Source organism: Sporothrix schenckii (assembly GCF_000961545.1).
Source record: "Sporothrix schenckii 1099-18 chromosome Unknown Cont38, whole genome shotgun sequence".
Classification (NCBI taxonomy): Eukaryota; Fungi; Ascomycota; class Sordariomycetes; order Ophiostomatales; family Ophiostomataceae; genus Sporothrix; species Sporothrix schenckii.
In genome coordinates this window covers 2,519,824-2,544,757 of record NW_015971139.1, presented here as the reverse complement: position 1 = coordinate 2,544,757, position 24,934 = coordinate 2,519,824, and the positions used below count along the sequence as shown (strand labels likewise).

General features: G+C 51.4%; 5 protein-coding genes across 5 annotated transcripts; 4 read left to right on the top strand and 1 right to left on the bottom strand.

Annotated features, from left to right (window-relative positions):
- Nucleotides 1–83: 83 nt before the first annotated feature.
- On the top strand, nt 84–1,082 carry SPSK_06461 (large subunit ribosomal protein L8e; the record flags this gene model as incomplete). Its single annotated transcript, XM_016733167.1, has 3 exons — nt 84–137; nt 303–789; nt 859–1,082. 3 exons carry the CDS (start codon nt 84–86, stop codon nt 1,080–1,082), a joined length of 765 nt encoding a protein of 254 aa, XP_016592546.1.
- Nucleotides 1,083–1,884: 802 nt separating this feature from the next.
- Nucleotides 1,885–3,046, top strand: SPSK_06388 (adenosine kinase; the record flags this gene model as incomplete). Its single annotated transcript, XM_016733094.1, has 2 exons — nt 1,885–1,936; nt 2,016–3,046. The coding sequence occupies 2 exons, from the start codon at nt 1,885–1,887 to the stop codon at nt 3,044–3,046; spliced, it is 1,083 nt and encodes a 360-aa protein (XP_016592545.1).
- An 801-nt stretch (nt 3,047–3,847) lies between these two features.
- Nucleotides 3,848–7,983, bottom strand: SPSK_05835 (Telomerase activating protein; the record flags this gene model as incomplete). The annotated part of the gene is made up of 5 exons (XM_016732544.1): nt 3,848–6,278; nt 6,416–7,294; nt 7,400–7,516; nt 7,581–7,675; nt 7,843–7,983. 5 exons carry the CDS (start codon nt 7,981–7,983, stop codon nt 3,848–3,850), a joined length of 3,663 nt encoding a protein of 1,220 aa, XP_016592544.1.
- Nucleotides 7,984–8,922: 939 nt separating this feature from the next.
- Nucleotides 8,923–11,251, top strand: SPSK_05989 (protein farnesyltransferase subunit beta; the record flags this gene model as incomplete). The annotated part of the gene is made up of 5 exons (XM_016732697.1): nt 8,923–9,698; nt 9,788–9,915; nt 10,125–10,242; nt 10,595–10,870; nt 10,954–11,251. 5 exons carry the CDS (start codon nt 8,923–8,925, stop codon nt 11,249–11,251), a joined length of 1,596 nt encoding a protein of 531 aa, XP_016592543.1.
- A 9,481-nt stretch (nt 11,252–20,732) lies between these two features.
- Nucleotides 20,733–21,136, top strand: SPSK_06731 (uncharacterized protein; the record flags this gene model as incomplete). The annotated part of the gene is made up of 2 exons (XM_016733429.1): nt 20,733–20,751; nt 20,781–21,136. 2 exons carry the CDS (start codon nt 20,733–20,735, stop codon nt 21,134–21,136), a joined length of 375 nt encoding a protein of 124 aa, XP_016592542.1.
- Between the last annotated feature and the right edge of the window lie 3,798 nt (nt 21,137–24,934).

Genomic DNA, 24,934 nt, shown 5'->3' with positions numbered 1-24,934 from the left:
CTTCATCTTCCGGAGTATTTGCTAAACAACTGTTTCTTTTCTTCTTTGCAGGACTCCGATACCCATTTTATTAATCCGGAGCCATGGGTCGCGTTATTCGCAATCAGCGCAAGGGCGCTGGCGGCATCTTCAAGGCCGTACGTTACTTTCCCCCGATCAAAGAACAGAGAGGATCATGAGGAATGGGCGAGGAAGATTTGAGTTGGCAGAGTCGATGGTCCATTCTGTGGCGTCGCGGCCGGAGACGATAAATGGAGAAGGAGACCAGATGACAAAAGAGCAAACACTCACACACTTGACAGATCACTCGCCTCCGTAAGAACCCCGCCAAGTTCCGCCAGCTCGACTATGCCGAACGCCACGGCTACATCCGCGGCATTGTTCGCGAGATCATCCACGACCCTGGCCGGGGCGCTCCTCTGGCCCGTGTCTCGTTCCGCGACCCCTACCGGTTCAAGCTCCACACCGAGACGATGATTGCCAACGAGGGCATGTACACTGGCCAGTTTGTCTACGCCGGCAAGAACGCCACCCTGACCATCGGCAACATCCTGCCCCTGGGCTCCATGCCCGAGGGTACCGTCGTGACCAACGTTGAGGAGCGCGCTGGCGATCGCGGTGCTCTGGGCCGCACGTCTGGCAACTACATCACCATTGTCGGCCATAACCCCGATGAGGGCAAGACCCGCATCAAGCTGCCTTCTGGCGCCAAGAAGGTCGTCAGCAGCAAGGCCCGCGGCATGATCGGCATTGTTGCCGGTGGTGGCCGTACTGACAAGCCCCTGCTGAGTACGTTCCATCGACACTCGTGAATGATTCTGTGTAGCCCTCCGTACCAATTACTAACAAAAACAACAGAGGCTTCGCGTGCCAAGCATAAGTTCGCTGTCAAGCGCAACAGCTGGCCCAAGACCCGTGGTGTGGCCATGAACCCCGTCGACCATCCTCACGGTGGTGGTAACCACCAGCATATCGGTAAGGCCTCGACCATCTCCAGATACGCCGCCCAGGGCCAGAAGGCCGGTCTTATTGCTGCGCGGAGAACGGGTCTGCTGCGTGGTACCCAGAAGGTCAAGGACTAAAGGGGTTACTTTTTTGCCGTTGGGATGAGAACGCAAGGCGAGGATACGGTTACGGGCATTGGACTTCTTAAAATCGAAAAAGAATACTGTCTATATTTTTGAAACATGAAAACCTTCGGGCGGGAGTTCCGGGGCTCTTCTCTCCAGCGGACAGCGCCGTGCTTTGTCGTGCCGGTGCCGACTCAGGTGCGCTGGGGTAGTTGGGGGCCTGGGAAAGATACGACCGGGAACAGGCGCCATTCTGCTATATTCTCAAAAATAAAAAAGAATTACTCTCATATGTTTGCGTGTGCAAAGCAATGCGCATGGTGCGGAGTCTGCTCCTTTGTGACTGCACTTTTTTTTTTGTCTTTTAGTAGTTCGGTTGGCGTTCAACGGCCAAATCTATGACCTGCTGACCTGCAGCCCAGACAACAAACGAACGATCTGTCCACCTCGTCCACGTTTCCGACAGCCTCCATATTTTATTTCTAGCTATTGATTGATTCCAACCATGTTCTCGACTTTAAAATCCTCATCTGCCGTGGTCACCAAAGTCGCTTTTGCTGGCCAACCTTGCTGCCCCACTCTGGCGAGAAAACCCTGTTGGCTCAGTACTATTACAGGTTGTGTCCGTAACCCCGCTACTGCTATCCTGCCGAATTGGAACTACAGCAGCAGCTCACTGTGTCGTCCCTCCCGCTTCTCGACCTCGACCTCTTCTTTCTCTCGCTTCTCCCGTTTCTGTCGTTTTCCGAACTCACCATCTCACCAGCGCCCTCCCCTTACCTCACATACCGCCTACCTCACCCAATTGTCCACAATGGCTGCTCAGAAGAACTTCCGCCTCCTGTGTCTGGAGAACCCCCTCCTCGGTACGTTGCTGATTCTCCATCCTCCTCTTTTTCAATGAATATCAACAATGCCCCCCTTCCCCCCACTAACAGCTCGCAGACATCATTGCCGACGGCGACCAGGCTACTCTGGACACCTACAAGATCAAGGCGAACGATGCCATCCTTGCTGAGCCCCAGCACCTCGGCATCTACGAGGACTTCCTCAACAACCGCAAGGCCGCCCTCTCCGCAGGCGGTGCTGCCCAGAACACCGCCCGTGGTGCTCAGTACATCCTGCCCGATGACAGCGTCGTCTTCCTGGGCGGTGTTGGCAAGGACAAGTACGCCGATATCCTGAGCGAGACGGCCGCGAAGGCCGGTTTGCGTGTCGAGTACCGCGTCGACGAGAAGGTGCCTACTGGCCGTTGCGCCGTCGTCGTGACCCCTGGCAACCGCTCCATGGTCACCGACCTCGGTGCCGCCAACCACTACGACCTCGAGCACCTGCAGTCGCCCGCCATCTGGTCCCTTGTCCAGAGCGCCGAGGCCTTCTACATTGGTGGCTACCACTTGACGGTGTGCCCACCGGCCATTATGGCCCTGGCCAAGGAGGCCGCGGCTAACGACAAGACTTTTGTTCTGTCCATCTCGGCCCCCTTCATCCCGCTCGCCTTCAAGGACGCTCTGGATGCCACCTTGCCCTACCTCGACTTTGTCCTCGGCAACGAGGGAGAGGCTGCCGCCTTTGGCAACACCCACGGCGTCAGCAACATTGACCTGGCCGACGTCGATGGCACGGCCACCACGGCCGACCTCAAGAAGATTGCCCAGTACATGGCCGACCTGCCCAAGGAGAACACCAAGCGCAAGCGTGTCGCCATTGTGACGCACGGCAGCCAGCCCACTCTGGTCGCCGTCCAGGGCGAGACCGAGGTCAAGGAGTACCCTGTCCGCGCTATTGCCAAGGACGACATTGTCGACACCCTGGGTGCCGGCGACGCCTTTGCTGCTGGTTTCGTGGCCGGCCTCATCGAGGGCAAGACGCTCGATGTCTGCATTGACCAGGGCCAGTGGCTGGCCAGCCTGTCGCTGACCCAGCTCGGCGCCTCGTACCCCTTCCCGAAGCAGACCTTCACCCCGAAGGCATAAATGCGGACTGCAAATATGGTCTGTGAATTTTTTTTATATATATTTTGCTCTTTATTTTGGGGAGTCTACCCAAAACGAGGACTGCCATAAATTTGCACTGGCGTCTTGTAAAAGGTTTCAACAACATGGAGGTTATGATTTTACCATTTGTTTTACGACGGACATTTATACGTTACATAGATAATGCGGAGCGGGGACCAACATGAGTAGCATGTGGCTATCCCGCGAGCAAAGAGACGGGCACTGGACCTTTTTGCTTAACGTGGAAGGTTCTAAAGCAGCAATGAACTGCTACGACAAAAAATTCAACTTATGATATCCTCCTGATTATTGATAGTCGACAAGTTTCAAAAAGGAAGAGCGATACGGCCTGGTGAGTGGTATTAGCGTATTAAACAAATAAGGACAATAGGTGTGAAAATGGCATCGTATTTACATAGACAGTACACCAGATAATTACATTTCTAGCTCGGTCAACAACAAATTATTTTCCCCACTGCAACAGGCCATGATATCGCCCCAGTTTGATCTTTAATGTGTGTGGATTGCTTCGTGTCACATCGCGCCATCGCATCAATCAAGACAGCCCCCTGGCCGGTCCCAGTTCGAAAGACAAAGTAACCCTCAACTTCATTATGTGGTTTGGGTAGCATCGTAGCTCGACCCAAAATATGAAACAAAAACAGATCACGCCCATAGAATACGTTGCCGAACTGAGTATCAATATCGGGTTGCCGTTGTCTTGTTCGTCTTTCTGACTCGTAAAGGCGACCAACTCCCCCTCCTTGTCGTTAATTGCCTTCACCGCGGCTGGGCTGAGCCGGCCTCCTCGTCCAGGGCGCTCAGCAGCGCATTGCGATCGTACGCATTCGTGTCCTCCATGAGGCCCGACTGCCGCATCGTGTTGCGGAAATGCGTCGGGTCGTCCTTGCCGAGTGGCATGCCACGGCCCCAGGCGGTGGCTGCATCTTGCCACATCGCGTTGGACGAGGGAGACGCAATCGGGGCACTACTGCCGCTGCCGATGATCCTGTCGTCGGCAACATTGAAATCTCCGTAACCGCCGTACGCAGCCAACTGCTGCTGCTGCTGCTGCTGCTGCTGCTGATGCTGCTGCTGAAGGATATGCAGCTGTTGCAACTGCTGTTGTTGCTGCATCTGGTAGTCGTTGTCGGTTCCGCGGGAGCCGTAGATGGATTCGTACGAGCTATCAAAGACGCCGCTGCCTCCACCAGGAGCACGCGAACTCTGCACCGACGGCATGCTGTTATTCATGCTAAAGTTGCTTGAGTACAGCATGGCCGGAGAGGAGCCAGGAGCCGGCTGGTTGCTCATGCCGCCCAGGCCCAAGCCGATGCCGCCGACGGCACCGACGGCCCCTCCAACACCGAGCGACGCCGCCTGGGCCTGCTGAAGCTGTTGAGGACGCAGACGCGAGCCGTTGGGATTGCCGCCGATCGCGCCGCCGCCACCAGTCGTCGCCCAAGGATTGGCAAACCCAGCCGGGCCACCACCGTTCGGGCTGTGATGCTGCTGCTTGGCTGCGCCGACGGGAGACAGAGCGCTGGGAAAACCGCGGGAACTGTCTATACCGTACGATGACGAGGATGTCTGCATCTGAACACCAGCGGCCGAAGCAGCTGCGGCAGCCGTCGTCATCTGGCGTTCTTGCTCCTTGGCGAGCGTCAAGTATGCCAGTTGGTCTTCAATGCTCGTCGGCTGGCGGTCCATGTTGGACATGCTATACGACATCTGTTGTTTCTGTTGCTGCTGCTGCTGCTGCTGCTGTTGCTGAGGGTAGTACCCAAGTGAGTGCATGTAGCTGCTGCCGGCCCAAGGTGAGCTCGGAATCGGCTTAGCGGCTGGCGACATGGAGCTGGATGCGTTGGGTATGCTGGGTGTTTGCAGTTGACCAAAGACGTCGTCGACGGTGGATGAGTGCATGCCGAACGACGGCGACGACGGCGACATGTTGTGAGCCGCAGCCACCTGTGGCGGCTGGGGATTCAGCTCAGGCGGGGTCAAGAAGTTGGCGACGCGGCTGTAGGCGGCCGATTCAAGGAAATCGAGCTCCGAGTCGGTCGTAGTGGTGGTGGGGTCATGGCCGGTGCCAATCGGGGCGGCTGCAATTCTGTTTAGTGGCATAAAAGGAGGCTCTTTCATGGACCCTGGCAGGAAGTCGTCGTCATCCATGTCCTTGTAGCTCACACGCCGAGGAGGGGGCATGGGACGCGAGTCAGCCGGGTGAGAGACATTGACGAGACCATTTATTGGTAAGCTGATCGTGGGCTGTCCGAATTGCGCAGCAGTGGCAACAGGGGCTGCCTCGGCGGGTACAGACTGAGTGACTTCGGCAGGTCTTTGGCCCCGATTGCGTGGCTCGCGGCTGCGATCTGAAGACGGCGCCTGCCGCTTTATAGCAGGTGCTGGACTGGCAGAGCTGGGGGTAGCTGAAGCAGCTGCATACGAGGCGGACACCATAGAGGCAGTGGCTGGGATCGACATGAGGGGAATCGCAGGCGCGGGTGCTGACGTACGATCTTCAGAGTAAGAGATCTTGGTCACGTTGCGGCCATCTTCCTGTGCATTTTCGATAACCCATGGGAACGAAGGGTCGCCGATGAGACGCACCGTGCACTCGACGACGTCATAGATACGGGCCATTGTTTCGTACGTGCTGCTTTTACGCTCGACACCTTCCTCGTCAAAGCGCGGCTTGAATGCGCTGTTGGCATCGCCTTCCCGGAGTGCGGTCCAGCCGTCGAGGGTCGCGAGGCCGATGACTTCAACGTCTTCGGGGAGGAGGTAAGTTGTGGGTGACGCCTCCGTCTTGGTGATGAGCTCGACAAAAAGATTCAGGCACCGGGTCACGGACCGATGCATGTCTGCGATATAAGGAGTGAGGTGCCCTTCGAATTTGACGAGATCCTCGTAGTGGGTGGCAATCCATGCCACGCAGACACGGAAGAGCGATAGGCACGTGTCGGATACGGACTGTTTCTGGACGTCGGTATCCGTGGGCTTCTTGGCATTTGTATTGTTGTTGTTGCTGTTGCCACCCCGATTGCGGCCGTTGTGTCTGGAGTTCTTGTCACTTTTGTCGCCCTTTTCGGCGGGTGTAGGCGATGTTTTCTTGGCGGATGCAGGCGTGGCAGGTGTCGGTACAGCCTCTGGCTCGTCTTCTAACGCAGTCTCCTCAAAGAAACGTTGTGTTTCTGTCTCAAGAACCCGACTGAGGACGAGGATAGTGCGTACTATGAACTGAAGGATGAACTGACAAGATTGCGAGCTTGCTGCTGTCCATTCATCTGTGGACGTTAGTTTATGGCAAACAACATAGGCTAAGTGAAGCTCGTGCTTTACTCACACTGCACTCTCTTCAGGGCAATGTCGTATGCCGCGATGTTCATGAGCACGGCCTTTTGCAGGTAGGCAGGCTGTGCTGACTGCCTCAGCAGTGCCTCCCAGCGATGCAGGACCTCCCGTTCTAGCTCGCCTTGTGAGGAAAACTCCTCTCCCTTAAAATAGTTGGCGTGGAGGCGCACGAGCCAGGTGCCGAAGAGATCGTGAGCGTCCGGTGGTGCATTACCAGTCTTGCGAGAGTTGGAGGGCGGCTGCAAAAGCTTCTTAAACTCTGATGCCAGGTTTTTTGGGGCCAGTGGAAAAGGCTTCTGCACGGACCAGGAACGCAGAAAGTGATAGACAACGTCAAAGTCACGACGCTGCTCGGCGAGCACAACGGCCATCTGGTGGTGGGCATCGCCTTCCTGCGGCATGAGATCCTGAGCTAGTGCGTAATACGTCATGGCCACATCCGGGCTGTGGCCCTTTTGGCGAGATGCATTGAGACGATACCGCGCAATGTCGCCCATATGCAGTACTGTGCGGTAGCAGGCCATGGTCAGTTCGTCGCTTAGATGGGCTTCGTCAGCATCGATCACGTCGCTGATTTTGAGGTTGCCCGACTGCATCGCATGGGCGACGCGCTGGAGCGATCGCAGACGGTAGCGGGCAGACAGCCGTTCGATGAAGCCCTTGTAAAAGTACTGGGCAGTCTTGAGGTGTTTGGCGTACTGCTTCTCGATGGTGCGAAATTGCACAATCTGACCTTGGCCGCGGTGGCGCTGCAGACCCTTTTTGTACTCGGTGCTGATAAGAGTGTGGACGTGCCACAGCCGGTCGAGCACGCGGTTGTTGTGAGAAAATTTAAAGTCCGTAAAGGTCGTAGCCATGCACGCAAGACGGAGGCTGATAGGCAGCGTGTTAGTGGGAAGGCAAAGGACGAGGGAAGAAGCAGAAGAGAAAAAGAGAGAAAAAAGGGAGAGAAAAAAAGAAGGACGCCTTGCACCCTACCTTTCCAGCATATGCTCGACGGATTCGAGCTCGGCGAGGAGCTTCTTGCTTCCGGCCTCGTCTTTATCAATCTGCTCCAGCTTTTTGACCATGGAGTGTATGGTTTTCTTGGCTTCACTGCAAGGGCGTCAGATACTGTGCAATGCATAAAACAAACCAGGCATAAACAACGAAGACCTACAGCCAATGTTGCTCGGCCTCGCTGGCCTCCAGCCCAGCGGCCATGTTGCTGTTTGTAGCGGCCATGGCGTTGACACCGACTTCGGTGGCGCGGCACTGGGAGACTGTCACACGCGGTTTAGGCGTGGGCGCGAGGTGAGGGCAAAGTGAGATCCAATCTCAGATCAAGGTGAGAAGAAAAAGCGGCCGAAGTGAAGCTAAAAACTGTCGGCACTATCTCCCTCTGCGGCGGTGGCCTGCGACGGGGCTAGCTGAGATCATACACAAGGAGACACAGTGTTGCAGGCGGCATACTGTCCATAGCTAGGTGGTGGCGAGCGTAATCCGGTAAGGGTGGCCTCAGCTCCGGGGCGGGAGGCTCGATGAGATGGTGCTGTCACGCAAGCAACTGATGATGGCCTCATTTGGGATGTGCAAATGAACAAAATAAGAAGCGCCAACCGGGGGAAAAGCGGTGGGCCAATGGGACAGAAACGAAAGAAGGCTTTCAAATGTTGAGAAGAAGATTGAACCAAATAGATCGCTTGAACGTTGCGCAAAAATGACCCCAGAAAGCGTGGGATGTGCAAGACTGGTGGTTTCTCAGTCGTCGACTCATGCAGATCGGAAATTTGAGGCTATTCGTCCATGTGGGCTTCGCAAGCAATTTGTTGATGGAGGCGCCCCAGCGAATGGGGCGTGCCAGACAGACGGGTGCTGTGGCGCAATAGTGTGGCGCTTGTCAGGTTAACACAGTGCAAACAGTGCCATATTTCCGCCCTTTGCACGGTTGGACTACGATAGCTTTGGCAGGTGCGATAGAAAGCACGAGCAAAGTCCTGTCTCGTTATGAAGCTTTACATCTCAATTGTGATGCCGTCTCGCACACTTTCATACCCAATACACGCATTTTAGGGATGGACCTAAATTTTTCTTTAAAATTTTAATCATATTTTTTCAACACCGCACGGCTACGACCATCAACAAACGCATCCTTCACAACCGCACAGTACGAACCAACAAACTCATAACATTTTCTCAAGTTTCGACGAAAGACTAGCTCAGCTTAGGGTTGCTCAATCTGGAATTTCTTACTTTGGTGCCTTGTCTTCTGCTTTCATTGCTTCTATGCACATTTCCACACTCTGTTACTGAATTCAGGCCGTTCGGTTTCGCCGCCAGTGGCCGAAATCCTACCCAGCAAAAGGAGACCGAAAACCGGTAGTCGGCGCCAACAGACAAGGGACCTTTCAGCGACAGGAACAATAGTAAGAAGCAACTGCAAGGGAGATCTTCCAGCTGGTGATTCTACCAGCGCTACATTTGCTATTGTTCTCATTCACTACGCATCCGTGCCCACACACATGGTCAGCGCAAGCGCGCGGTCCAGGACTACTCGCTACCGCCACAGGGCGGTGTTTATAAAGAAGAGCAGCGCGACGCTCCGGTGGGTACCAGCCATGGCGTCAAACCCAGACGACACCGTAGACGAAGAGATTCCCATCACAAGTGGCCGGTACGACAGTCACGACAACAACAGCAGCAGCAGCAACACGTTTCCCTACCGCCCAGTCCAGACTCAGCCCGACGTCATGATCCCGGAGTACTTCACCCACATGCCGCTGGTGCGTGACCGCCTCATCACAGACACCTCTGAGATGCAGGAAAGCACGGCCCAGATGTGCCTGACGGACATCTTTAGGCAGAATGTCCAGAGCGGCGATCCACCGCTCAACGAGTTCGGCGTGCCGCGCCTCGACCGCAAGCGTCACGCTCGCTTCCTCCACAAGAGCCTGGAGCCACTGCCAGGCACATTTGTCGGCTATGACCCCAGTCGGCCTTGGTTCCTGTTCTGGTGCCTCAACGGTCTACGCTTGCTGGGCGAAGATGTGACGCCGTATCGTGCACGGCTGGTCGAGACGGCGCGGTCGATGCAGAACGCGTCCGGTGGCTTCGGTGGCGGCCACGGGCAGTCATCGCACCTGGCTACGACGTACGCCGTGGTAATGGGGCTGGCCATTGTGGGTGGCGAGGCTTGCTATGAGGCCATTGACCGGCGGGCCTTGTGGAAATGGTTGTGTGCACTGAAGCAGCCGGATGGTGGTTTCCAGATGTCGGTGGGCGGCGAGGAAGACGTCAGGTAAGATGGAACAATGGGATCTAGAGTGCGAGATAAGTGAGGAAGTGGATGGATTCGACAAAGCAAAAGCTGACATTGAGTTTCGACAGAGGAGCTTATTGCGCGGCAGTCATCATCTCGATCCTGAACTTGCCTTTGGACTTGAGCCCGGATTCGCCCGCCTGGACGTCCGACAAGCCAACGCTCTACACGGGGCTTGCTAACTATGTGCAGCGGTGTAGGTTATTTCCTTTCTTCCCTTTCTTTGCCACTCACTCCGATCATCCCTGCTGCTTGCTGCGTTGCCTACGTGGCAGATGTCGTGCATATCTATTCTTTGGTTCCCACCTTTTGTTTATTGACCATGCTCGTCCTGTTTTGTCCTGCATGACCGTTTTGATCCTTGTTTGCCTTTGCTAACCGGAGGGGACAATCTGCCAACCACAGGCCAAACATACGAGGGCGGCATATCGGCACAGCCAGGCTCGGAAGCCCACGGCGGGTATGCATTCTGTGCCCTGGGCTGTCTGTCTATTCTAGACTCACCCAACCGATCCATTCCGCGGTATGTACCATGCCCTCGTTTAATGAGGAGGCGGAGACGATTCAGAGAAGGAGACGAAGACGGTGTGGTCGAAGAAAAGAAAAGAAAAAAATGATGAAGTTGAGAATGAGGGTCCTGGGACTGGCCATTCACGGAGTGACAACAACTCATGCATAAATGGGGCCCGATCTGGTCTTCCGGTGCCCCCTATGGGTGTGGTAGCAGCAGGCCGTGGCTGCCTCTGTGGTGACTTTTGTTGTTGCGGTGGTGGCGGCGAGATCGAGAACGGTTTGGAGTCTGTCCGGGCTTGGACACTTTCGCTTGTCGTGTTGCTTATTGCCACTTGAGAAATCACTCATCTAACCTCATTTAGATACCTCAACGTGCCCCGTCTTGTGTCCTGGTTGGCATCGCGCCAGTACGCCCCTGAAGGCGGCTTCTCGGGGCGCACGAACAAGCTTGTTGACGGGTGCTACAGCCACTGGGTCGGTGACTGCTGGCCCCTGGTCGAGGCCAGTCTCCAGAGGTCCAGCGATGGCGTTCCGAAACCGCCACAGTCTCTGTTCAGCCGTGAAGGCCTGATCCGCTACATTCTCTGCTGCTGTCAGGATGAGACGAAACGCGGTGGCCTCAGAGACAAGCCAGGACGGTGTGTTTATGAAAAAAAAATAATGTTCAAGTGTTTGTTGTCTTCCTTTCGAGGGAACGAAGCTAACAATTCTTGTCCTGCAGGATGTCAGACCCGTACCACACCTGCTATGTCCTATCGGGTCTGAGCTCCGCTCAGCACAAGTGGGAGCTGGTCGACAAACCGGCCACCGAGACGGATGTGGAGGCTGGCGTCGATGCAGGGGCCAACAACTACTCCGAACCCGTCTGGAAAGCCTCGCCTTTCCCATTTTCTGATGAAGGGGGGATGCAGGTCTTTGACGAGGAAGACCGCGTGTGTACCGTGCACCCCATTTACACCATTTCAGCCGAACGTGTTGACCAGATCCAAGCTTACTTTAGGGCCAAGGTTGGCTTCTAAAAAAGCACAGTAGTGATATACGTCGACAGAAGGAGGAGCCTGGGAAACTTTGTAAATTCAAGGCCGAGTCGTTTAAAATCTACAGTTGCATTGCTTTCGTGATTTTAGTTTGTTTTGTTTATCTACGTTTGTGCCGTACTTGGCCGAAATTCTTCGAAAACTGTTTTAAATAGTAGACTTACTAACCTTGCCAAGTAAGGTAGCATCATATACAAGCATAGGTTTTTAAATTTTTTAAAAAAAAGAAAAGAAAGAAAGAAAGAAAGAAACAACCTTGGTTTATCCAAGACGACCATAATAAACACATTGATATAATTCATAAACATAATCATGGCGACAGAGATTAGCGGCTGAATCGCCAAAGGGTCTTCTCTATACCTAGTTGCTAACATGTCATGCTGGTTTAAGGTTGGCTGGCTCAGTCACCCGTCCTCTCCTCCCTCCTTGTCATTTTAGTCACCAACTGGTCGGCCCGTGCCAGATACATCGATGACAATAAAAAAAGGGTGAGGTGGGTGAGGGTGGGTTGCATGGCCGCCTTTTCTGCGGCCAAGGCTGAGTTGGCGGTCATGCTGGTTATATGAGACTTGACTGAAAATCAAAATAGAACAGAACCGCCTACGTAAACTTGAGGAAGAGAGACTGGAGGAATAAATAAAGGATGACGCGGATAAAAAATAATCAACAAATAGATAAAATACAAATAGGTGAACAAAGTGCATGCGGCCGAGACCGTGTGCGCATAATCGGGATTGGAGGCCGATGGGAAACGAGGCATGATGACGAGATATCAGAAGGTTGAGGGCCGTCTATTCATCACGGTGACCATCCAGAACAAAAAAGTAAAGGTACAAGATAGAGATTGCATGCACGAGTGCAGAGGTCATGCTCACGAACTGCTACTGCCTGGCACCTCCTCTTTATATATGTCTTGGCCCTGCATTTGTAGATAGTGAAATGAAAACAAAAAGAACAAAGGAGTAATGTAAGACAAGCCAGCCTGCTCAGTTTTCCTCTGAGAGTGGGCCCGCATGGATTTGCTCTCGTACTGAACACATATTCATAGCAAGACAGTGGACAGTAATCTCCATAAATGTCATTGCAATGGATTGCCATATACAATTTCGATCTCGAGTCAGAGGACGACCCGATGGAAAGGTGGTGCAAACGGAAGGCCCAGTCCTGCCAGCGCAAATGATTTTGCTCACGGCATCCAGCATGGCAACCAGGATCGCAGCACACTATTTAATCGTCCTGTTTCTCGCTCCTGCCCACCGCGACTTGCATTTTGGCCATCACAGCTTCCTCTCGTCCTGCCGATCTTGAGGAAGAACCTTGCGGGTCGGGGCCTATCCCGGGATGTAGAGGTAAGGGCCGGGGATATTGTCATTCGGAAGATGAGATCCTACGAGACACGATGGAAATAATAAAACTTGACCGGTGTCATCAAACACTCTTTCATGTTCGCCCTGTTGAAACTGCGCTGCCTAGTCCGTGCCGCGTTGATCCTCGTGTTACGTTGCGAACTTTGAACTTGCATGCAAATTCATTCCAGGCTTTGGCTTTGTCTCTCCTACTATTACGAGTAGAGACCTCGTATGTGGCCATAGATGAACGTGTTGCAATACCCTCCATCTGTATGTTTTGTGTGCCCTTGTGACACTTATCTTGTCTGCATCGCCCCTCTCTGGACACTCGCAATGCGTATGTTGCAGACAGGAATGGCATGCACGTTTCTCCTTTCTGCTTTGTTGTTGTGTGTTCCATTCCCTCTCCTTCTTGCTGTTTGCCACCACATGCACTGCATATCCTGTACGCCCTGCATGTCCTGCAGAAAACCACGTATCAGACTTGGCCTGGCCGCCGTAACGGGCCTCGCCTTTTATTGTGTGGCTACGCCAGCACATGCATTTATCAGACGATCACTGCCTGGGTTGCTCCCCGTTTTATAATATGTCCTTGATGTTTCTCTCTTCTCGTGCGCCTTTTGTCGCTTTTCTCCGAACGTTGCACGCCACTGTGGGTCGATAAATTTTCAACCAAAATGAACAAAAAAGGCAAAGGGAAATCTCCAACAGAGCCAAAACTAGGAAAGTCTGGGAAGCGATGAAGGGCAAAACAAAGAACGGGGCCTTGCAGGGGCCGAGAGATAGGCATAAATCGACCGAGAAGATAAAATCATAAATAGAATGCGTTGCATTGGCCCATGACTTGCATGCATGCATGCTCATATTTCACCGTTGGGGGCGTGAACGTACCGCGTGCTGCAACAAAGGGCGGTCGGCATCGAGCTCCGTTCCGGTACCGCATGGCTTGAAATGAGAAGCTCTCTGAATGCCTGGCGTTTCTCATTCTGACGTGGTGGCCATTCTGGTCGGTGTCGAAGTAAGGCCTCAGAACTAAAAAAACTGAAGCATCAAAGGGCACAAAGAGGCAAAAAGGGAGAAAGGAAAAACTACTGCCAAAAAAAATACAAGAAAGAAAGAAGTCGACACAACAACACATTCTTTCCCTCTTTATTTTTTTTCGCCCGTGGCGCTCACCTCTCTGTTCCGCCTCCGCCATTTGGATGTTACCCTGGCCCCCATGCTATCCGTTTCCCGTGTTCCGTGGGATCTTTCGGAAAGACGAATAGAATGGACGGGGAAAAAGTTAACAAGCGTGAAAGAAGAAAACAAATAGGGGTCAAAAAGAAAAGAATCACAAAGAGGCCTTCTGGGCTGTATACTTCACACGCCCTTCTGGTGTTCCTTGCCCCACTGGGTCTGGCGTCGTCAGTTCTTGTAGGAAATTAGAGGAAGCATGCAATGGTTGCAGCACCGCTGCCGGCCATGGTGTGCAGTGGCATACATCGTTGGGGGTTGTTGAGGAACACCGCGTCGTCACATATGCATCTATCATGGATATGGCTGCCGTTGTGCCCAGAGTACATGGGACTCCCCAACAGGGCTTTATGTCAAGTAAGGGTAGACGAAAAAGATGTAATGAGGCAATGAGACAATGAGACAACAGAAATGTAATGTGCACAACAAGCAATATGCTGGCTTCTCCAAGGTTTGTACATGCATTATTTGTGCTCCCGTATAGCTCTCCCGGTGAAAAAGAACCGGACACGTCAAGCTATTCCAGGAGTTGCAGGTGTCCGTGCTATTACCAAATCGCTGACGACTGGCAGGCAAGTAGAACCAAACGAGGTGTGGTGTTGAGTCCAAGACTGCCCCTTGCTTCCGAGGCACGCTTCCCACAGAAAATGATGGCCATACTCTTCCCATTTGGTGTTTTGTTCGTTACTCAGCTTTCTGGCAGAGCACTTTGGCAAAACGCTTCCCACAGCCAGAACAGTATGGAACCGAGGGGAAAGAGACAACGTAAGGGCAGCTACAGAGAAACTGGGCCGAGGGGTTTGCGTGGTCGCATGATAAGCTATGGCAGGCCTGTAATGCAGAAGTTATCGGCAACAGTGGATCAGCCACTAGTCTTGTGTCTTCGTTTTGCTTGCTTGCATTGTGCACTTTGTGAGTACGAAGCTGCCTTCGAGGTGCTCGCGAGGCCACATAAAAGGGCTATTGGTCATTTTTCTCTCTCTTCCAGCGCTCTTCCATGTCAGAGATCCACTCATGCTGTGCGAAAAACGGAAGGTCCTTTCCATCCCATGTCCCACTCGACCGCTGCGGGCGTGTTCAACGTTGTTCTGCCGTTAACCCTTCCGTTCTACCTTCTTTCTCACCTTTCTTTCTTTTGTAAACCGGCTCTGATTTTTAGCAATGCACGTGATTTTGTGACAAGATGAGACGAACCGATGAGATCTCAATGCCCTCATTCTGAGAGATGCGGAGAGATTTGCCGAAGACGGCACTGGGGCGTCTAATCAGCAGTGTTCGAAGCAAGCTCCAAACCGTCGAATTTCGGCCATGCAAACGACGCTTCTGTGTTCCATGCGGGGATCGAGGGTTAGGCCAGCGGCATCTGGTGGCTCCCTTGCGTAATACTGCCTCGTCCAAGACAGACTTCCCCCGTTTCCTTGCATGTCGCCGAGCACCAGTCATGGAAGTTTGCTTGCACTGGCGCTGATGCCCTGCGTCGAAACTGGCAAAACGAGAGACAACAAATCTTGAGAAGGTGCAGCAAAAGCTGCAAAAGGGCCCTTCCATATGCTTCACTTCTTTCCTGTCAATAGTTTTCTGGTTCGACCTTTGTCGCTTGCTTGCCATTGCCTTTTTTTCCTCAGTTCTCCACTTCAAAGATGCCATTGACGTCTCGAGAGGCTGTCGCTCTGCTAGGGTCTAGTTTGCCTGCAGGACCCCGACGTACCCTGGACCGGCTGCGCCGACCGTTGTGTGCTGTTATTCGTTTCTTTTTCATTCTTTTTTGTTGTATGCTGGTGCTGGGTAATACGAGACGACTCAGATAAATCCTCCGAGGAGACGGTCGCTTTTGGGGTTTGCACCGTCGTTCTTGACGTTTGCGTAAAGGGTTTCGTTTCTAGTTAAGGCAAGAGCGACGAGCTGGCGTGGGCACCCCCCCATTAAATAGCATTCTCATGATGTATGTGAATATCCTCTCCGTCGCATTACGGCTTTTCTTGCACTATTTTTCACACTGAGAAGCCACGAACTATAAGAAAGCAACGCTGAAGGGTTGGCAAATCCAGTAAAGATATAAATCGTATGAGGGAGTTGAACAAGTAAAGTCCGTTGCACGTGCATTGTTTTGTAAGGGGCGTGACTTCCGCAAACAGAGCAAAAAATTGCTGATTCGTTCTTTCCTACAATTTGAGACGCACAGCGCCTGCCTCATGTTTTCTAACGTCGGGGAGGAAGGTGCAATATATTGGTCTATTGAACAAAACATCAAAACGAGCGCGGTTTTGATTTTGTCTCCCCGCAATTGTTGTCTCGTCTTCTTCCACCATCCCCATTCTTCGCCCACATGGTTCTCGCGCATTCTCGACGCTGCCAATGCCGTCGCCGCCATGCCGGCCGTTGTTTCGTTGTTTAATATCAGAGAAGCATTGCCAACACATCATTGCATGAGAACTGTGCATAGGGTTGCCTGCTTTACCACGCCATCCGTGGGTTTCCAATTGAATTTGTCCAAACCCATTGACCACCCCTTCCAATCCTCACGCCCCCTCATTGTCTTTTCTTTGCGGTTCCTTGTTAAGTCATTGCTAGGGCGTCTCGTTCAAAGACTGGCTTGACGATCAATAAACCCCTGGTCCCTCCTCCTCCCACCCGCCGTACATCTGTCACCCTATGCAACGGTTCTTTTGCTCCCTGGTCGCTGTTCATGCAGCTCATTTTGTCGCTTATTGACGTTGCTGGTTTCCATCTCGCTTCCTTGATCCGCCCGGTCCCTCTCTCTCTCTCTACACATACACACACACGCGCATTGTTCCTGTCCGTGTCTGTTATCTGGGGTTTTGTTAGCTCGATTTCTGCAGTTTTTTAATGGTTCCTGCTCACCGACTTCGTGGTCCGCAACCTTCCCACCAAACCCTGGCTACATATCCTCTCCACACCCGCTCCGACTCTGTTTGTTCCGTACATCTTTTGGCTCTGGCGTCGACTGTCTTCAACTGTGGTGTCTTCATGCTTTTCAGTTTGGATATCAACCTCAAAAGATTACCCCCTAAGCAGTCGAAGACGACATATCAATTGCTCGTTTTAACAGGATTGTCAGCAACTGCCTTGTTTCTTTCTGATTTTCGAATCTTGCACAAGGGCATACTAACTCGACGACTGCAGGTTTATGAAACGAGCACAAATAGCCTAGCCCTCAACAACGTCGCTAGCCATGCACCTTTACGTTGACACTTTTCGTCCACTTCAAATCTCCGTTCCCTATTTTAGCTGTGTCCCAGCCACTCCCCTACTAGATCTTCTGATTTGCTCGATACAAATTTCTTGTCTCACAGGCTTATGGATAACGCTACATTTCTTAGGAGCATCCTTCACACTCAAGCTCTGCTTCCATGTCTTTTCGACGGTTCTTCCGCAAGTCTTTACCTTGTCTTCTGTGGAAGAATCTACTCCTTGGTGTGAGTGGCTCATCTTTAACGCCAGGCATCGACAACCTCTGGCACGGACAACCAATGGGCCAAAGGGATCTCTGCGTATCGCCCTTACCGGACTCAGATTCCATATTCTGTGGAGGGCGTTTAATACATCTCGCTGATCCACCACCTTGCCTTCGCTATTACTCGTTCTACTCCGGTATGTCGGAGGTTAGCGTTGGAGTGATCTGGCGGAATGAGCTAAGTGTTTTTATGCAGGCCAGTTCAATCGTTTAACACCGGGTTTTCTTACTCTTTCTTCTCATTTGTTTATTTTACTGGATTTACAGTCACCTGTGCAATGCTCTTTTTTTTGCTCCCAAAAAGTTGCACTTCCTTGCTAACGCGGTTGCTACCAGTCTTTATTATTACCAAAAAGTATTATTTACAACAGTACGCCGTTTTTTCCCGCTCCCTTCTCTCACAGTGGCACTTTGAGTGGCTCTCCCTCGTTGCATCATCCACCAAGTTGAACATGTCTGTGTCTAGGGTACGAGCGGAATATGAAGTACTCTGGGAAAGCAAAGAGTCACAACTGCATGCACACATCCCAATGCATATGCTCGTGCATCCTATCGCATTTACATCGTACCACGCAAGGGTACGTCTAGCAGACCATGCCATTACGCCGTGCCCCCTCTCTGCAAGGTCAAGCTCCGGTCGTATGACGGGTGGAGACGCAGTTCTTTGGCCCAGGCAAAGCATTTTCCTGATAATATCGCAATGTTTTCACTGCTGCCCACAGTGGAGATCTTGCTGAACCTCGATGGTCTTGCTTTTTTCTCCCGTAACGGGCCACGAGGAGAGCCGTTGCTGTTGATGTTGGTGGTATATTGCGCGGATTTTCAATTTGCACACCAGGTTGACCAGAATAGGCGCCGGGTGTCAACTTTTGGCTCTGCAACTATACCCCGGCGTCACGCTCTGTTTAAAATATCCCACCGAATGCTAGACTGGGGCAATGAAGTACCGCACGACAGAGTCGCAAAACCGAAGATGGTCCGTTGCAAAACTGCAATACGCGCCCGCCGGTTGTAAAACCCACTGCGAGCAGCCCCGACCCGGCGCGGAGCTACTTACTCAAAACACGCAATCTGACTGGCCGGCGGTTGTACTGAAGGTGGCCGCCTGGTCTTGTTTTTCTTGTCCACAGCCCGCGGCCTCTTCGGACAAGTTTCTTGTTGTCACGCTTCCGGCTCTTGTTTTACTGGGGCCGCGTCTTTTCTGTTGCCATTCGCGTCCCGCAATGCACTCGATTGGCTCTGTGAAGCTGGTTTCATTTTGCCACCTCACTATGCCTAGACCTGCATGATGAGTGGCCTTTGGTCTGCAATTTCTTCACCATGTTATTTTTTTTTCTGCCCTACTTTTCCTTACCCCCCATTCCCCGTTTCTTTGCATACACCGAAGCACATTTTTTGATTTATTTTTATGCTTTTCATTTTACAACATGATTCCCATCCAGCTTTCCCCGTTTCTCGGTACCCGCCACAAACACTCCCCTGTTGGGTTCGGTCTCAAAATGCCCAAGAATCTGCAAAAGTTTTGACGAGCTCTAATTCTGATGCATACCTGTGCTTCTTGTGTTGTCCTTGTTGGCCCGTCCCTCTCACTCTTGGCTGGATCTTCTGCGTCTCGCTCATCCAAATGTTTTGGTTGACTCTCATTGCCTCTTTCTTTTCTCACCCCATCCGTATATGAGAAGAAATCCCAATCTGCTTTAGTTCTATTCTCACACCTCCTAATGCCACCGTACTCTGTTGACCTTGCTGTCTTAATTTTTATTAGTATATATATATATTTTCTTTGCTGTTGTTTTCCTTTTTTTCCAACCGGCGGCAACTGCAGCAGTAACTCGTGCTAAATAGCGATACTGTCCGCCGAGCGAACTTATCAAGGTGATCTTCGCGCCAGGTTTGATGATGCGCCGTTCCTCTTATTTCCCTCCCCACCCTCCAAAGGCGCTTTGTGGACCCCCTAGTCTGGACTGTTTTTATCAACTGGCAACGGCAGCGCCAACACATCAAGATGGGTCACACCCTGAGAGCCGCATCTTTCGACTTGCATCTTCGTCTCTATCCCGCTTGCTTTCGGTTGCGTCTTCAATTTCCGAGCGCTATCTAGAAAATTCGTGCCCCGCACCAGGCGGCCGGTGTTTTCTGCAATAAAGCACGAGTGTCTCGCCGTTGTTGGAACTGCTGGTGAAGACATCTCCCGTCAACACTCTCGACCACTCAGAACCACCACCAGAACTGCAGAAAAACGACTGCGAAGCTGCATGTCAGTCTTAAAAGCAGCCCTGGCACGCGCACATATTCTCCGCACATAGCAGCAGACATTACACACTCAAACGCGTTTGCGCTTTTATAACACCCACACCCGCCCAACATCTCTCTCACACACACAACATCACGCCTCCTGATTTCACTTACACGCAAAAGCACGCCAGCTTATGTTCGACTTTCAACCGGTGTCTGTGTATTTCTATCTCTTTTACGTTCCCCCTTCTACCTTTTCCGGTTACCATACCAAGTCTATTCAAATTATTCGCCTTTCCTTTGTGTAAAAGCAAACACCTTCATATGCCATTACCCGTCTCTCAGTTTTAATTCACGTCTGCGTCGGGCTGCAAATACGTCCATTGCCTAGCCGCTCCAGTTTCGGTTGGGCATATTTGCATTAGACACCCAAGTACTGGACTTGTCTCCCTGTCCAAGTGTATCTCGCTTCGAGCTTTGACGCCCCCTTCTCACGCCGGATACGATCTACAGCGTCAATTGTCTCGATCGCTGTTTGACGCCTACCAGGCTCGCCATATTGACACCTGCGTCTAGCTGCTCGAACACGCCCACTGCAGTCACCCCTTCTTTACACCTGGCTGCATCGAATTGGGCAATAGTTTCTGAGGCAAAATGAGTTCGTTCGGTTTTTACATGCAATACCTAGAGAGTAAGTCACCAGCTGCATGTCATTGTTATTTGCAACGCGTTCTCTCAGCCGTGAAGACGTTACTTGTATGCGCAACCTTATTGTCCCATCTCGGAACACTGGTTGGCAGCCGTCATAGTCGTGGCGCTCATGTACGAACAGGTAACACCTGTTTTTATGTGTTTCTTTTTACATACTATCTAGCGAGAAAACATCCAACGCCTCGTTTTGACATTGTCCCCCGCGTGGTACCTTGCGGCATCTCAGATCTCTGACATGTGTGGGAGGCTCGACAAATCTGGGGTAGCAATCTACACGCGAGCATTGTACCCCCCCCCCCCCCCCCCCCCTCCGTTGGGCTGAAATGCAGACAAGATCGTGTTGGGTGTTTCAGGCCGCATCGTGAAATCTGCAAGGAGATGAGGCCAAAGCCTGATAACACGATGGCACACACCTTGAATCTCATTTTTCCTTAATCTGAAGATTGTATGCGCAAAAATGAGGCTGAGTTTGAAACGTATGGCTGACAGTTTCTCGTCCCAACAGGCCTGTGCCGGCGTCGTGGGTGGCAGGACCCTATGTACGAGTGTTACCGTGATATCAACGGTTACACTTGTCTAGTTCTTGTGAACGGCCGCGAGTATCAGACGGATCTTGCATACGAATCGGACATGCTGGCCCAAGAAAACGCCGCTATGCGTGCCTTTATGGTCTGCCGGAATTTTTCCGTTAACGGTGGCATGCTGGCCAGGAACGGTATTGTCCAAGGTCTTCCTGCAGACGAGTCCAACCGGAAGCACCGACGAGGCCGCCAGGCGTCAAGCAGCCACAGCAAGAGCAGCCGCAGTAGCCGGCGATCCGGTACTCATTCGAGCAGCTCCTCGACAGCCTCGTTTGAATAAGACGAGATATGACATCAGAGTACCGGGATCAAACTTTCGACTGAGCAAACGGAAATCGCATAATTTGTGAACGTCCACTTGGATCCTACGATTTGAAAGCCTCGCGCACTTCATTTTTCGTTACTGCTTTGTCGACGATATAAACCAGCGACTCACTTGCCACACCAAACCGGTGCCATTGGGCGTCCTTTCATATTGACCTATCGCATCGATTCATGGGTCGCAAATTGTTGTGGACCGACTGTCAACCAAAGGCTGTCTGTGGACTGAGCCTTGCCAAATCCACGTGCTCTTTGACTTCATCTCTCCACCTTCACAAGCCTATTTGTTAAAAATTCCTCTTCACCCCCTTTGATATTTTTCCCCTCATCCTCCTTCCACTCCCATTCCTTTTCCCTGATGCTTTTTGTGTGTGCATTTTTTTCTTCTTCTTTATTTTGCTTCCTCATAAATGCTTCTGCCCAACCGATACAATGCACTTCGACATGAAGCTTCGCAGCTTCTGCAACTACGATTCACTGAGAGAATATCCGGACGCTGGCCTTGATGGGCAGCTGCCTAACCCCCAAAAGTCGAACCGATGAAAGAAAGATCTGGGCATAATGACGAAACACCACATACAGCCTTACGATACCAACGATTCTCTACGAGACCTAAAACTGCACGAAAAAAACACGGACTACGACAAGAAAAAGGAAAAACAAAAACAAAAATAACACACATTGTCAACACTGCATGACATGATGAAACGATGCACTGTTCTTCTTTTGACGACACGACTTTATATTTTAACGACGCTTATGACATAGAAACGAACTTTCACGACAATATTTTGATTTTGGCCGTTATTTCACTTTTGCTTTATGCGCCACTCCTTTTCTTTTATGTTTCATTCTGACCATCATGACCTGGATGACCACTGGACCCGATGTCAATATGTGGATTGCCCCAGGTTTTGCAATTGTGGCCTGTAGTCCACCATCCGGGGACTCTTGGGAAACGATCCGCCCAACCCCAACCCGAGATAATTGTGAAGTCCTTCACTGTTTTTAGTTGGGCAAATCCTCGGACCGGATCGACTTTGCTGCACAATAACGTATCTAATGGTACATCGGATGCTGTTAGTTTACTTGCCATAGCCTTATGGAAACATAATCCCTGGACTTGTTTTCTTTCTTTCTTTTTGTCCCTATCTTCTTCCTGTCATTCATTTGTGGCATATTGTTTCTTGACCGACTGGAGGTTAGATTTGAGCCTTTTTAATAACCATTTTGATGCATGGTTTGCCAGACTGATGAGATGAAACGGCGGCGGCCAGAATGGCCTTTCATTTTTCGAAAAATAGTGCGCTTCAAGATTTTGCAATATATTTTCTCTGTCTCTCTTTAGTTGAACAGACGACGGAGCTGTCTCTCCTGGTAACAGGTGGTTTTGGCCAAGACAGATTTCCAGGATGTGAGTAAGTGAACCATCTGGGTGCTCTAGCGTTTACAATCTTCAATCTTTCTGTTCACTCTGAATTTGGAGCCCGTGGTTTGCATACTTTCTTTTCGCGTCTCTGTGTGCTTTCCACTGTTGCAAGGGATTCAGAAACTCATTTTATAACCTTCACGGCATGACGCCTGCTATCGTTCACTTTTCTTCTCCCCAATCCATTTATCTCGCTGATCTGCACCTGCTTGGTACAACATCGATAATATTTCAATATACAATGCCATTTATAGTGGCATAGTTGTCAACAAACTGAGCGTATTCGGTATTTTTATACTTCGCTATATTGGCAAGTGATTGAGAGGTAGCGAGCGGTCCTTTACCAAAAACTATGCGGCTGCTGATACACAAAGTACAGGAGGACAAGGCTGCCGGGCCCAGCATTCGATGGACAATTACCAAGTGCCGGCGCACATTACCCTTGATTGAACAGGCTCCGTGTAGTTTGACCATCATCATTGAAGCCACGGGTTCGTTCTCTTTCAGCTCGATAACCGTTGATCACTGTTGTTGTGCAATGGAGGTCACCGTGGTATTACATTGAAATGAAAAACATCCAATGCTCCGCTGGCAGGGCGCCGCCATAAACATTTATCCCTTTGGGGAAGTCCCGGGTTTGTGTTAATTTCACGCGCCGCCCTGGCGGAATTATTTCTGGGTATTAAAAATCGATGTTCCTACTGTGAAATATTTTTTTTTGGTGAAATTAGCATGTGAGTCGCCTGAGCCAATCACTGAACGCGGCCATCAACACGAGTTAACTCTTCCACCTTGCATTTGCCATTCTTATCCCCTTTTTTGCCAGTGTTCCAGAACAAATCAAAACAATGTTTCTGGTAGAGACATGCTGATCACCTTCCCTATTTTAAAATAAGAAACATGCCCTATTTTCGGAGTATGCCATTGTTTGACAGGGACTGTTGGCGACGGATGTGAAATCTCGTTCCCACGTCCCGCAAATCTCCTTTCCCTTCCCGCTAATAAGGCCAAGGAAGGTCAAGTCTGGCAATCCCGCTGTATTGACGTCGTATCTGAAATGCGAAGGGGCAAATGCGTCAATACGAGCAACTACGGCCAGGCCGACATCATCAAACCGTATGTGGAAAATTGAAGAAGGGCTGAACTGACGTTTCCAGGATTAACATATATGGCATAGATGTACGACATCATGACCACCGCCAAATCTGGTGATCCCAAAAAACCAAACGGCATGACGCCTTTTAATTTAAACGCATGAAAAGAATGACGACTGTTTTATGGAGCATAGGTCTTTCCTGTTGAACTGGGTTTGCCACAGCCTGATATTTGGGGGGAAGGAAAAAACCATTCCTCCCCGACCCCAACACGTTCTTTACTCGTACTTCTTCCCTACCTTCTTTCTCAACAAGCCTGATTGACAAGGACTATCGCACCACATGACATGGCAAGCGAATTGCTCGCTAGGAAGTGCAGCGGGGACGATCGGTCTGGTCCAGTCCAGTCCTTAACGTGGTGCCCTAACAAAATTAACTCATAAATGAACCTGGGCACCGCCAGCCTGTCGCACTCCCTACCCTTTCCTTATGGCGTCTGTTCGCCTCCTTGGGGGAGCCCTTCGTTTCGACTTGTCTTTCAATCTTGCCGTGCCCATGCTATTCTTCAGCTGTTTTGCGGGTTCCTCAACTGCCCCTATTCTTAGTAACTTAACCTAGAGCCGTCTTTGGCTCCAAAGGACATGCAAAAAGTCACAATAACGGATTCGAGACTGGCATAGTCGGACACCGCCTATTGCAGTCTTCGCATGAAAGGAACTGTCTACATTTCGCACGTATCATTGCAATAATAGACTCTACCTCGTAGATACGGAGTGAAAGCAGCCTCGCAGCGTAAAAGCTCTTTGGTCGTTTTCGGTTCACTAAGCCACCTTTGACAATGCATCTACTTCCAACAACACTTCCCAAAACAGAAAGTAATCCCAACTGCCCACTAAAAAGGCCATCCTCGCTCCTTCTCGTCATGTGTTACCACACGACCTCGAAATACCTCGTCACACAGTGAGTCCAATAATCGCAAAGAAAGAGAACCGTTTTGAGACAGAAGAACGGGTAGCAGGTACTTCGCCTACGCTGTAGCGATTTCTGCCTCAACCACCAGTTCCGGGTAGTCTCACAAACTAAACTCCCCAAAGCGGCGAGACATACGATTTACATTCTTCGTCGTTCGCTCCTTCCCCCCCTATTCAATTTTTAGCACCGTAGTTTCTGCTTCTCGGCCGTTGCTGGCACCCCTCGCGCCTTCCCCAGCTCGTGCTAAAGGGTGCTACCTAAT